Raw genomic sequence first — 14,946 nt, 5'->3', positions numbered from 1 at the left:
AGGAAATTTTGTTATAAAATTATAATAATTATTGCAATTATTACAGTTGTATCACGGTTTATCATAATTATAGGATACTTTCACGCTTATTCAAATCGTTTGTCTATTTCAACATTCACTATCGGTTTACATTTTTTTACAGCAATCTACATCATATATTGCTACAATTTATAGTTCATCACTCATATACAGCAGCTTAAAAATACTTTTGAAGGTAGCAGACGACATGATTTATTTAACAAATTATTCAACAAATTTTCCTCTCATTAGCTTCCAAATTAAATACTACACACGTATCAATAGTGCCTATATAGCGAGATAAAATTCTATATATATTATATGTTCCTACAATGTTGATTCTCAGAACGCTTCAGATAAATAGAAATGTAAATACACATTGCTTTCACAGCTGAAATTGAAATAAAATTTGACTCACACGTTTGAAGTAAAGTGCACCTCGATCTGGCTAAAGATTCACTAAGCAATTCTTGACAGCGACAATATCCACGTGCCTGTGGTGATTCCACGAGAGCCGGTGGAGTGCGCCCCCGTTGAAAAGATCCAGATGGAAATCCAGATGGTAATCTACATGGATAATTAGATAAATATATATGTGGATTCCTATGGATTTCGGATGGTTTTGTATGGATTTCCTATGGTTATCCAGATGGAAAACTGTATTGAAAAGGTACAGATGGAGATTCATATGGTTATATATATGGCTAACCATATAGATTTCTACCTGTATCCCAGGTCGGATTTGTATGGTTTTCCACATGATTATCCACATGTATAACCAGCTGCATTTTTTGGATGGCAGTTTATATGGTTTTTCACATGGTTTCCATATAATTTCTCATATAATTTTCCACATGGTTTTCTATATCGTTTTTTGACAAAACAATTCACTATTATCAACGTTTTTTTTAAATAAAATCCAGATTATTAGATAAATATTGTCAAAATCAACATGGATATCCAAATGGACTGTTATAAAAAGTAAATGATTATCCACAAGTTTTTTACAAAATACAGATAGATTTCCATGTAGATTTTGATAAAATTCTCTTAGCTATGATGGATTTTATAAAAATTTTGTCGATATTCTGGTACAAAAATCTACGTGGATCTTGTAAAATGTATAATACATTAGATATTCAATGATATTTTATTTGTAAAAATTCTACTCTTTATCGTAACATGATATTTAAAAAATCTAATATTGAAAGTTTATTTTTTCATATAAGTATTTAATGACTTAACTTAAACTTTACATAATATACATAAGTTATACATAATTATTAAATGTGTAAAATACAAATATAAAATTATTAAAATACGTAAATGTTATTATGTAATACATGATATTATGTAATACATAATTATATATATATAATATGCAGTAATTAATATAATAAAATATGCAGTTTATTAGATCTAAAGTATACATAGTCCTACAAATACAGCATTGACTTTTTGACAGCATTACAATTTTTCTTTTCAACGAGAAAGTACTAAGAAAACGTTATTAAACAATAAAAACTTTTTTAACATTAACATTATTAACATCTTTACACATAATTTTTTCACTTGTAGTTTATGAATACATTTTCTAAAAACAATTTTTCATCCAATTATTTATTTTATTCTGTAAAATTTTTTACCGATTTTTACATTTATCTGTACCAATGCATATTGGGTATACCTGATATATACTGCTGTCGGTGAACAGTCATGATAACACACAATTTTTCAACATTTTTTGTTTCTAAAATTCAACAATGGGGTTAATATTCATAATTTTTTTTATGCTTGTAAATTTTTCAGAGAAACAGTTTTCTACGTTTATCTTTTTATATACAGTGTATTCATTATTGTTAGCGTCATCAACGATAAATTGTTGTATGTGGATAAAATGACCGTTCACCGTTTGGGCAAATGAATTATCGGATCGATAACAAACATTATTTGCAGACTTGAATAAACATTTATTTTTTACCATTCTTCCGTATGCCCTAGTACGCTCTATCTGCACACGAGTGTTATGTCATAATTATCGGACACCCTGTATAGAACTTATTTTTTTTAGTTTTTCTTTGAAATTGCTTACGCAATCTTCTTTGTTTTATTTGCTTGCATTTGATGCAAATAAAAAATACCCAGTTTCGAAAAATTTTAGATACTTTAATCTCTATTTTGAGCCTTAAGGATATTTCCGGACATGTAAATTTTTCGAAACTGTAGATATCTTAGTTTTACGTCAAACGCAAGCAATTAAAGCAAAGAAATTGATTGGGTAACGAATTTTGAAAAAAAATTTTTTTTTGTTGCCCTCAACATTGCAAACTTCAGACACATTACTTAGTTTTATTAAATTGCTTTTATTATTGTATTATATTGTATTACTTCTATGTATACTTTACTAAAATTCCATTTAGAAAATAAAATTAAACATGTCTTTTCTTTTATCACAAATAATATATACAGGGTGATAATTATTGACACAACGCTCGTGTGCAGGTAGAGTGGACTAAACTGAGTCGAAAAGTTCTTTACCATTTTGCAATTTTCGCAATAGTTAACGAGTTATTAATTATTGAAATTACCAATTTAGCCCAGTCTACTGCTAAATGCAAGCGCGTGCCGAGATACAACCGTCCAGCGTCATCGTTTCCAGGATCGAGAAATTGTTTTCTGCAAATGGCAAGAAATAGGCCTACATAGCCCGTAGGCATTATGTCTACGAGCGGCGGTTTTGAGCTGTGATTGTTCCCCTATTTCTTGTTATTTGTAGAAAAACAACTCCTCGATCTTGGAAACAATGATGCTGGATGGTCGTATCTCGGCACGCGCTTGCATTTAGCAGTAGGGCTAAATTGGTGATTTTTAATAAATAATTAATAACTTGTTAACTATTGCGAAAATTGCAAAATGGTAGAGGACTTTTCGACTCAGTTTAGTCCACTCTATCTGCACACGAGTGTTATGTCAATAATTATCGGACACCCTGTATAGAACTTATTTTTTTTAGTTTAATCAAAATTACTTGTGATTGAAGATAATATATGGTTTTGTAGGACTCATTGTTTTCGAATAATATTGAAATTGATGATGAAATTTTTAACACCAGTGAAGAGGATAAAAGTTACAATGAAGTTTTAAATGATAGTCATAACATTCCGCAACGGTTTACAAGATTAATACAAATGTTGCAGGAAGATGATACAAATGAAACTATTAATACAAATTTTGTTGTAAATAAAGCCGAAATATTGTTAGCGATTTTAAAATTTTCATCAGAGTACGGTTTATCAAGTTCGGCTACAGCAGATCTTTGTAAAATGTTAAATACTTTTGTCGCTACACTAATATATATGTGTGTATTAAATATACTAATTTTTCTCATTCTGGATTTGCTAACGCTTCCCTTTTTTTTAATTTCTTTTCTTGCGATACCTTTTACTTGGTTTATAACCTCCGTTAAGGCAGGATTTTTTTCTCTCTTAACCCATTCATCCAGTTCAATTTTGCGGATGTTCTTATTTCTTCTTTTTTTTAATGTAATACCGCATGCATACTAAAATAAACATATTTTATTACATTTTTATAAGTACAGTATTAAGGTGGCTTCAGAGACTTTTAAATACAAGATATTTAAATGAATTAAAGAACGTTTGTATTATTGATAGAAAAATTTCAAGGAAGGTCAACGACCAAAATTCTGAGAAAATAAATTATAAATTTCAATTATTTTCTATAGGTTGTTATAAGACACTCAATTATTTTACAATAATTAAATTACATTTTAATGCATACAAAAAAAAAAACTGAAAAAAAGTTGGAAGTGTAAATTATAAGTTACGAGAAATGTAATAGAACATTGAAAATAAAGTTAAGGAGCAAGTGAAAAAATTATATGCGTGATATAATATGCGGGAGAATATCCAGTACTTGCATAATAATTATTATTATACATAAAAATATTTTTATTTAAATTTAACATTAACTATTGTTACTACTAGAAGCACCAGACGTTGAAGTCACCTTAAGAATTACTATTATTATACAAAATTTTACATTCTTACCATCTATAACTTTATCTTTTGCAGGGCTAATCGCTGTACATAAATTGCGTCCATTAAGAGTCTTACAATTCTTATCGGTACTAACACACCGACTTAATAACTCAGTGTTGTTATACATGTTTCGCAGTATATTTTGGCGAACAACCTTTCCGTTTTTGATCGAAGACATTCTGTCCAGTCGTGTACAGTACAAGAAATGCCTTCGGCTAAATAAATCATTTCTATCTGTAAATTAAATACACATATTGTCAACATATCGTATTAACATATTATTAATGTTGCTTTTGCAAAAAGGTTTTTACCAAAAATTTTCAAAAAGTATGTAAATATTTAAGGAAATTATCGATTAAGCAAACACAGTTTCTTGATTTTTATAGAACTTTGTAACATTTTTGACTTTGATGTCCTTCAGAATACATTCATCCTTAAAATCCTACTTTAGTAAGTGTGTGTATGTAAGTGTACACACTCTCGAAATCCGAACAAATGAAATGTCACTGACTCAAATCATGCCAGAATTAAGCCTCAGTAAGCTTTTCAAGTAGAAATATTAATCATTCATATTTAGAGAATATGTAAAAAAAAAACAATTTAGAAAATACATCATTCATATACAAACACTCACTGAAGTAGAGTTTAAAAAATAAATGGGAGTGATATTCAGAGTCAAAGTAGTTTAAGTTCTAAGAATATTTACCTCTTCCCCATCTTCATCTACTTTTATCCATTTGTCGCCAAATAACATTTTCTCTTCCTTCTTTCCATCGTTTGTTCTATTTTTCTTCTCTTTTTTTTCTTTTTCTGTTTCTTTTTCCGAATCTGTAGCATCATCTTCCGATTTGCTTCCAAATTGCTTTTTTTCCGTTCTCGCCTTTTTGTTATTTTTTTTTTCTGTTTTCTCGATTTTTCCGTCTTTTTCATCTTCTGATTCTGTATTTTTCCGTTTCCTATTGTCTTTCTTTTCCTTTATCTGTGCATTATTCTATACAATAATTGAAATAAGAGAGGTTATTGAAATAAATAAAAAAGGTCAATTATAATTATGTGAACACTATAGTAGGTAGTTGTAAGTAGTAAAAATACGTACCATTTTATTCTTTTTTATTTTATTGTCTGTATCACTTTCTTTACAGTTTTCATTTTGTGTTGAACTATTATTAAATAATTGCTTGCTCAAGTGTTTTATACTTTCGTGGAAGGGATAGTTTTTACTTTTTTTGGGAGTTACATCCTCATTTATTGGAAAAGATGCTGCCTACAAATTTAATAAAATATTACTTGTAAAAAATAATTGCATTCTTTTTTAAATATATATTAAATATAAAAAATATATTATGGGTATTTTAAATGCATTTATAAAGATAAATATGCAGGTTTTATTGTCCAGATTTCTTTATTAATATATTAACTACTAAAAGGACTTTTACAGTAGAAATTTTTTTCATTTTAAATATAAAATTTTTTTAGTAAATTGAAAAAGTTTGATTATTTTACTTATAAAAAACCATGGGGTAAAATGGACAATTTTCCTTTACTTAAGTTCAACAAATATGATAATAGCTAAAATATGATTGCTTTACGTAGGCCTACTTTTCCCTGGTGCACTCGTTGCTTTGATGCTCTTTTTTTCATTACACAATTTAAGCTTATCATACAACCTGGTTGAAGCTATTTAATACTATTCAAGTCGACTTTTATAGTTTGTGATTTGCTGTATAACGTAAAACTCATAATTTTTTAATAAAATGAAACAATTTTTATTTATTTCAATCAAAAAGGAAGACTAAAAAATAAAAAATATTGTAAAAATATTGAGTATATCAAGTAACTTGATACAAATTTTAAAAAGTTACGTAGACATATTTTGGACACGTATGAGGTGATAAAAATCCCTTATGATTCAAACAAAGGGATGATTTACTTTTCTTCGAGGTCTACTTTGCCCCATGTTTCCTGCATTAATTAATTATGAATAAACAATTTGGACTTGTAATAATTTGTATACATTATTGTTGTACAATTGTAATTGACTAATATGCTTTTCAGAAGCATAATGTATTTTGCGCACATATTAACCATTATATAAATAATATTTTACTTAAAAGAACTTTTTAAGATAAATTTTTAATAAATTAACTTGTTTTAACCATTTTTTGAGTGAATTGTTTATTAAAAATAATTAGTTATTTTTACCTCAATAATCGAATCATTCTTGCATGGCAAATCATTCCATTTATTTGGCGATTGAATAAATGTGTTGTTTCCTTCGTTTGGCAGTTCATTCCATGTCTTTTCAGATTGTGGTGCTATACAAGAACAAAATACATATTTTTTAAATTCATGTCACATATAACTATAAATTTCTTTGAATTTATTCTGATAATTGTATTAATCATTAACATGCAATTATATATTATTTTTCAAGGAGAGTGCACGGTCTCCGAGTCATAAATTTTGCTGAACTCAAAGAATATTGTTTTTGGATGAAATTTATGGCACTCATGACTGCCTCTGAAGGTTTAGTTTAATAGGCTATAAAATTACTTTTATGAGTATTAAGTGAAGATTTACGTGACTGTCATCAGATATAACAGATAAGAGGTTGTAATATAATTACGAGCCTTGAGTATTTAATGGATTACGTGAATACCAGATATGGCCTTAAAACTTTGGTCTAGTTACTTTGATAAGTCTTTATATTTTATTTTTAGTTACATTTATGCAATCCTATCATTACCCGGAGCCTGTACACTCTCGTTTTTAATCTTTACATACTTGTTAATGGAGTCGATTTGTTGCACTTTTCAAATCCATCAATAAAAGATTTCTAAAAATTATTTTTTGTGTATGCAAGTGTATTTAAATGAAAGATCAGTTTATATAAATTTGTTTATAATAATATATCTGATTTACGTAACTTAGACTACGTTTACATGGTGCAGAATGTGCATCATATGATGTATCATTTAAACCCATAATAGTAATAGATAGCTTGATTCTCCATATACCTCTTTTACTTACAAGTACTTATAGGTTTAAATGAGATTTCACAAAACACATTCCGCTCCAAGGCTCTTTATGGTATCTTAAAAATGCATGATATTGTATAAATAAACATACGGTAGACAGATGTAGATAAAATAAAAGTTAATTTAAAACATTTTCTAATATAGAAGCTTATATTGTATTGTGCACTCCTATGATAAAACAACTGAATCAAAATGAACTATTTGGTATCATATTATTCCAATCAGATGATGCAAAAAATATCGTTTCTTATCCTTACTGATAACAACTGTCGTACGTTTGCTCTTTCTGGGGAAGTATCACTTTTTGCTATTGATGATCCTGCAACGTCCGTCTCTTCGGCACCAAGTACATCTTTCTTTATTTGCAAACTAACCCGGGAAAAAATAGAAGAGATCTGAACAGATTTGAGCAGATCTCATCAGATCCAATCCACTCAGATCTGGTTTGATCAAAATATTGGCCCTATCTGATCAGATCCAATCAGACATGAGTAGATCTGATCCGATCCTAGAAGATAGAGTCAGATATGTAACGAGAATAATAATCTATTATATCTGCTCAGATCCAATCAGACATGAGTAGATCTGATCCGATCCGGTGTCCATCCACTGCAGAAAATTGTTGTTTTCAAATGTTATTTTTTAAATGTGTCATTTTATTATAAGTGGACTCCACGATACAAAAGTTGTGCCGTCGTTCCACGATTTACATAACTTGGCGCAACTTAGCACGACACTGGCGTGTCTGATACCGTTCTTATACCACTGTTCATCAAATTTTAAACACGAGAATCAGATTCCGTCGGATGCCATCTATCGGATACTTTGAGATGCAACATTATGATCTGATCATATATAATTTTATATGACTATATAAGTTTATATGTGATTATATTATTTTATCAGTTTAAATTATAAGGTATGTTTGCAAAATAATTTAAAAGATTTATGTTTTATATATACATATACACATTAATCTTTTATATTTACCTATTATTAATTAATTTTGCACGAAACTTTTTTAATGGAATATTTATAATAAATTCTAAATATGGTGTCGAAATTAACAATTATTATTAAATTGGCAGGACTATATTTATTATATATATGTTAATGTTTCAAAATTGAGAAAACTGTTTTTAATATAAAAATTAATTGATTTTTTGACCAAAAATCATTTAAAAGCTTCCCCTTTACAGAGTTAATATTATATTTGATATAATGTCCAACATTGGGTGTAAAAATTAATAATGGACGATTTGAGAACAAAATTTTTATAAGTTCTATACTGGCGAGATCTGCTCAGATCCGGCAAGATCGGAAGAGATCTGATTGGATCAGCAACACAACTTTGTAAGCCAAGATTGGACTTATCTGGTGAGATCAAGATATGTCTGACTAGGTCTGCTCAGATCCGGCAAGATCGGAAGAGATCTGATTGAATCAGCAACACAAATTTGTAAGCCAAGATTGGTCTTATCTGGTGAGATCAAGATATGTCTGACTAGGTCTGCTCAGATCCAGCAAGATCGGAAGAGATCTGATTGGATCAGCAACACAACTTTGTAAGCCAAGATTGGTCTTATCTGGTGAGATCAAGACATGTCTGGCTAGGTCTGCTCAGATCCAACAAGATCTGAGGCATAATGTCTGTTCGTACTTCAGGAGATCTGAAGCAATCAGATAATGTCCGATTAGATCAGAAGAGATTCGATTGGATCTGCGATTCAATATTGAACGGCAGCAATGGTCAGATCTGGTGAGATCGGATTATAGTTCAGCATATCTGGCTGCATGTGATTAAATATGGCCATGCAGATCTAGCGAGATAAAATTGTATCCAATCAGATCTGACTTTACTTGAATTTCAGATCTTGTTGTATCTCATTTTATCAAATCAGACATGGTCAGATCTCCTCCATTTTTTCCTGGGTTTTTATGACTGGGTAATTGTACCGATTTACCTGCATGATGCAACAGATGTCAGAAATTTTTGTATGATTCATTCGCATTTAATATATTTTATTTTTCTTTTTTTGCAAATTAATAAATTAAATTATTTACCTTTATGGCTTATGTCTTCTTCATTAGATATAAAGTAACTTCATCTGTAGTCGTTCATTTAGAATTTGTAATGTATTCAATCTTTCGTTCACGTAATTATATTTAGTTTTCAGAGAACTATTCTCTTTCTGCAATTTTTCAACTTTGCATAGCAATTTATCATATTCATTTTTACTGACCATGGAACTGCTACTCATGGCGGGTAAATTGGAATTTGTTTATTTCCTAAAGTAAAATCTACTGTTCTATTTATAAAAGTTTCCATTTTTCTTTTCAAAATTTCTTCTTGAGCAGCTTTTTCAGCTACTGCGATTTTGGCCTGTTTCTAAAAAAATTTTGTTAAATTTTTTACATAGAATCTTTCCATCAACTTTTAATTTTTAGTACAGTACATCTGAGGGCTCAGACGAAAAATATACACAGAGATTATGCTACAATTAGGTTTTTCGTAAAAAAAAATAAAAAATTTCAGTTTTATTTTTTAACACATTTTTCTCTTGCAAAATTAATTATATAGTATCCATATACCAAATATATATGAAATATAAACTAACAGCTTTTTGTTTTGCTTTTCCTTCTTTCTGAATATTGTTATTTATTTCAACATCTTCTTCACTATGTACATCTTTATCATCTTCGATCTCGCTGTCTTCTGCATAGTAATCATCTAATATAGTGTTACTAATTCTTTTAAAAACACCTCTTTTATTTTTAAATTTTTCCATGTCTTCTGCATTGGTTATAACTTAAAAGAGAAAATTACTTTTACTACATTTTCATAATAATTAGTTGTGTCTAATATTGACCACAAAAGTTACTGATATATTAATAGAAGCAAAAAAGAATTGTTCTACAGAAATACAATAATTTATTATTATTCTGTAGATTAAAAATATGTATATAAAAATATATTTATTAAGGTTAAGTAATGGTAAGCAATATATATATTAACGTATAATAAATAATGGCAATGACAATAATAGGAACAAAATACTATACATAATTAGCTAATCTTACCAGCTAAATCCGAAATTTGAACAGGCACTTTCACAATATCTGGATTCTTGTCATCCTTCCACAGACAATTGTAAATACATTCTTTATTAAAATCTTGTACATGTTCTGGAGGTTTCTTTGTAAATTCTAAAATTTCTTCTATTTTCACAATTATGACATCTGCTTTGTCATAAGCGTTCAAAAATTTTATTTTTGCGTGTGTTACACAAGCCATAACTGTAAGTTAATTATAATGAAAAATGTTAATTCTTTCAACTTTTTTACTTTCAAGATGTAGTCTATGAACAGCATTTTCTTTAACGAATTTTTGAGCGATTATTTTAATTATGCAAATGTGTGTAATGTGCAGAAAACATATGTATCGTTATAAGTGCCAACTCGATATTTCGTACTTCGCGCGAGCTGCGTCGCTACGCGCTCACCGACGCGTGATCCTCATATTGGCCGACGAGCTCCTTGTTGGTGCCTCTTGTATGCGTGCGCGCGCCGCACGGTAACTCAAAATTTTACTGTTCGTTGCACTGGAAGGAAGATCGAGTGTATTAATTCTCATTGAAAAAGGACGTTCGTGTAACACATACACCAACGAAAAGTGCGTTTATTCTTAAAACGAGAGAAACACTGTTTTCTCATCCGCGCGGCTGTCGAAGCAGCCTTTCCGAGAGCAAGCGCGGAAGGGCACAAAAAGCCCTCATCACGTACACGATCGGTCGTCCCCACAAGTACGATACAACATATATGACTGCATAGGATTGTATTTTAGTTATAGATTATATGTTACTTTTATACAACTAAATTACAACTTTTAAATTTTTCTAAATTTTGTAGGTTATAGTTGTCATGCAAGCGCTACTTATTTTAGATTATTTTTCAATTACCAAAAAATGTGGAGACTATAGTAAAATATCTTACCGAGTTTTGGACATCATAGAGATGTAAAAGAATAAATAATATTGATAATTTCAGTTTCAAGACTCGAAAGACACGTGTACACGCACAATTTTAGAGTTATCAAAAACTACAGAAATTAAACAAAAAAAACTGTACTAAATGCGCAAACCTTACCTGTGGAAATCAGAAAATCGGTTAAAAAAGCTTTATTCGCATCGATCGTGCCAGAATCGGGAAACGAAACAGGATTGCGGCCTCGATTGCGGCAGTCAGGCTTTCCAGATCTGAACTCAGTGATGGAAGACAATGGAAGATCGAATCGTGCTCTCTCTCTCGCACACTAAAAAGAACGGGGAGGAGTATGGAGGGGAATCGCTACATCAGAGACGCATAGCAACTTCTTCTCTTCGCATCCCCACCACCTCGCGTGTTAGAAAAAGACATTGCAGTCAGTTGGCGCCACTAATCATTGTGTGTGTAAACTGGCTTTATGTCTATGTGCGCATATGGACACAGTTGCCACTTGCGTATCGACGGTCACAAGCTTGCACCACTGTATTGCCTGGCTAAACTCATGTGAGTCGTCTCCCCGCACCATCCGATCTTCTATGTGGCAGAGGTTCGGATCTGGAAAGTCTGACTGGCCGCAGTCCCGTTTCGTTCCTCGATTCTGGCGCGATTGACGCGAATGAAGTTTCTTTATAATTGATTTTCCGACTTCCACAGGTAAGGTTTGCGCACTTAGTACTTACAGTTTCTTTTGTTTAATTTCTGTGGTTTTTGATAACTCTAAAATTGCGCGTGTATACGTGTCTTTCGAGTTTTTTGAAACTAAAATTATCAATATTATTTATTACGGATTGTGTATTGTTATTGTACTGATTGATATTGTAAAGATCGGGTAGGACAACGATGCTAGAACTCGGTCCGAGATCTCGATCCGAGAAGTTTGTAGTTAATCAAAGTGCAGCTTTTACGAAAAAGCGGCAATTTCATTGACTATACGTTTCTCGGACCGAGATCTCGGACCGAGTTCTGGCATCATGGACACAAGGGTTAAGCGCGCTCCTAGTGCGTCCACTAATATAAGCGCGTTAATGTTTAAACGGAAGATTCATATTACAATTAGAGTCAAACTAAATGGATACAAGTTAAGTTACCTTAAAACTAGATCTTACGAGCTAGATACCTTACATTACAAAGTGGATACCTTACAATAGACATACATTACGTTTATTTATATAAATTATTTATAAATACCATTTGCCAAAATCTAATATGTTTTTAATATTTTTATAGGATTCTACAGAATTTCTTTGTGACTAGCTAAAAACTGTATAAAGATGTCTGATAACGTGAATGAAAATCCAGTAGAATCCTTCAATGCAAGTTTTGAAGTAAGTTTTATTCTCTCCGAAAAAAATGGGTGTAATATGGATCAGATGTAAATAGATATAAAAAAATTTGATAAAATATTTAATTTTATATGATTACATATAATAATATTCGATATTTGGCGCGATATGATTTTATCTTTAATTTATTATACTTGAGCAGATCTGTTTCCATATATAAGATCTAGCCGAATATAATTATAATTATAATATATTTCAGGAAGACATTGATTTACAGAGTATAGGAGATACAACAGCTAGTTTTCGGAATTTGTTTGAGGAAACTGGCGATTTTGAGAGCAGTAGAAGCATAGGCAGTGTGACTGACAGCTTTCGTGTATCATCTAATGATCAAAATCTTACTCGTAATGCAGAAAATAACATACTGATTGATATGACTAATAGTTTTCAAAATGTCGAGCCTTCAAATTTATCAGGTAAAACAGTAATGTAATCAGTATACAGGGTAGGCAATTTTAATTTATCCACTGAAGTAACTCTTTAGAAAAACATTTTATAGAAAAAATGTTTTAGACAAAAATTGCATGGTTTTAAGGGGGACATAAGGTAGTGAGATAAGGATAGTCATTTGAAGGTCACGTAAAGGTCACCTTCAACTTCTTAAATGGAACCTCATGTTTTTTATTGCATATTCTTGTAGCTTATCTCGAGAGGTTTCCACAACACTATAATTGAGTATATTTTTGTTAACTTTTACATTTCAAGATATTTCAAATTTCGTCCTGATTTTTTTTAATATAAAATATGAAATATCTCATATTCACTTTTCAATGACTTTACCTTAATACTTTCAGATGTAGAATAATAAAAGAAATCGATTAATAGAATTAATTTTTAAATATAGAGTTTTGCAAAAACCACTAATGCAATTAAAAAATCCAATAAAAATTTTAAATCTAATTCTTTGTTTTTTTAATTAATCAATTCCTTTTAGTATTAAACGCCTAAAAATGTTAAGATAAAGTCATCAAAAAGTGAATATGATATATTTTATATTTTATATTAAAAAGTATCAGGACGAAATTTAAAATATCTCGAAAAGTACTTATACTTCTACGCAAATGGAAAGTAATAAATTCTTGATTAATACTGCAGTTAATACATTGAAAGGTAAAAGTAACATAAGTTGTAATATAAATGATTTTGCCTACAAACACGAAACTTTTTATCTGCCTGCAGAGCAAGTTACAAATTTAAATGATATGGATGACACAGAAAACAAGCTACCTGAAAAGAAGACGTTATTGAATAAGTTTAAAAGGTCAAAAAGAAAGGTCATTACAAAACATCTTAACATACGATGTAAAGCTGACAGAGCAAAGCTGAAGGGCTCGGATTGCTGGGAATGCAGAGAGGTAATGCAATATTAACAGTATAGTTATATAACATATGAATAAATAAAGAAATTATTGCGCAGGGTTATGTAATGACTTACGCCAGGTATTGTGGTTAAGATACGTGTAATTATAAGACTTGAATACAATAGGCAGTGTGTCTTTTGGAAAAAGGTAATGCAACGAAAAAAAACTTTATACACACTGCAACGTAACGAACGAACGACAAGACAGGTAGAGTACATAGATAGTGAGAGTATATAGTGAAACGCAGTAAGCGCTCACGCAACGGAACTTTAATTTCCCTAGCATGCGTGGCGTGTCTGTGCGAACATAGAGGCGCTTCAAGGCGCTAGAGCGCCATATTCAACACTCCCACTCGCTGAAATGTTCGCTATGTATACTCCAAGTAGCTTCCGATTAGCCTCAAAAAGATTCCTCGTTTGTGGCTTCGTAAATATGTCTGCGAGTTGTCCACTGCTGCTTACATGCTTGATCTCGATTATTCCGCTCTTGACCAACTCACGGGTATAATGGAATTTTACGTCGATGTGTTTAGTTCTGCAATGAAGTATTGGATTTGCAATGAGCTTTTCGGCTGCTGCATTGTCGCAAAATAACGTAGTTGGTTTATCTTGATTGCATCCGATCTCCTTTAGTAGTCTTCTAACCCATACAATCTCCTTTCCTGCGTCATGTACTGCTACGTATTCCGCATCGGTTGTTGATGTCGCGACGACTCCTTGTTTGCGTGAGAACCAAGTGACTGGTCCACCATTGAGTAAGAGCACAACACCACTCATACTTCTTCGCGTGTCGACACAATTCGCCCAATCTGCATCCGAATATGCGATCAGCTCATTCGACTTGTCGCATCCATACGTGATTCCGAAGTCCGTTGTACCTGCTAGATACCTCAAGGCACGCTTGCCAGCGTTCCAGTGCTCATCTGTTGGCGATTGAAGAAATTTTGAGAGAGTCGCCACTATATATGCCAGGTCTGGTCGTGTCACAACTGCTAAATACATTAACGACCCAACTGTCTATATGGCACATTTCTGGAATCTTCATTGATGTTTGTCTTCAATGTAGTGCCTGCATCTGCCGGAGT

The 14,946-nt window shown here is 31.1% G+C and overlaps 2 protein-coding genes across 2 annotated transcripts; one reads left to right on the top strand and one right to left on the bottom strand.

Moving 5' to 3' along the window:
- Window positions 1-442: 442 nt before the first annotated feature.
- LOC139816001 (uncharacterized) lies at window positions 443-6,390 on the bottom strand. Its single transcript, XM_071783287.1, has 6 exons — window positions 6,279-6,390; window positions 5,173-5,340; window positions 4,783-5,067; window positions 4,086-4,310; window positions 3,457-3,577; window positions 443-585 (listed from the first exon to the last, which is right to left on the bottom strand). The coding sequence occupies exons 2-4, from the start codon at window positions 5,173-5,175 to the stop codon at window positions 4,179-4,181; spliced, it is 420 nt and encodes a 139-aa protein (XP_071639388.1). The 5' UTR covers window positions 5,176-5,340; window positions 6,279-6,390; the 3' UTR covers window positions 443-585; window positions 3,457-3,577; window positions 4,086-4,178.
- Window positions 6,391-12,375: 5,985 nt separating this feature from the next.
- Window positions 12,376-14,218, top strand: LOC139816040 (uncharacterized). Its single transcript, XM_071783331.1, has 3 exons — window positions 12,376-12,483; window positions 12,701-12,917; window positions 13,681-14,218. The coding sequence occupies exons 1-3, from the start codon at window positions 12,430-12,432 to the stop codon at window positions 13,869-13,871; spliced, it is 462 nt and encodes a 153-aa protein (XP_071639432.1). The 5' UTR covers window positions 12,376-12,429; the 3' UTR covers window positions 13,872-14,218.
- Window positions 14,219-14,946: the final 728 nt, after the last annotated feature.

The sequence above is a fragment of the Temnothorax longispinosus genome, chromosome 7, assembly GCF_030848805.1.
Source record: "Temnothorax longispinosus isolate EJ_2023e chromosome 7, Tlon_JGU_v1, whole genome shotgun sequence".
NCBI lineage: Eukaryota > Metazoa > Arthropoda > Insecta > Hymenoptera > Formicidae > Temnothorax > Temnothorax longispinosus.
This window is presented reverse-complemented; position numbering and strand designations above follow the sequence as displayed.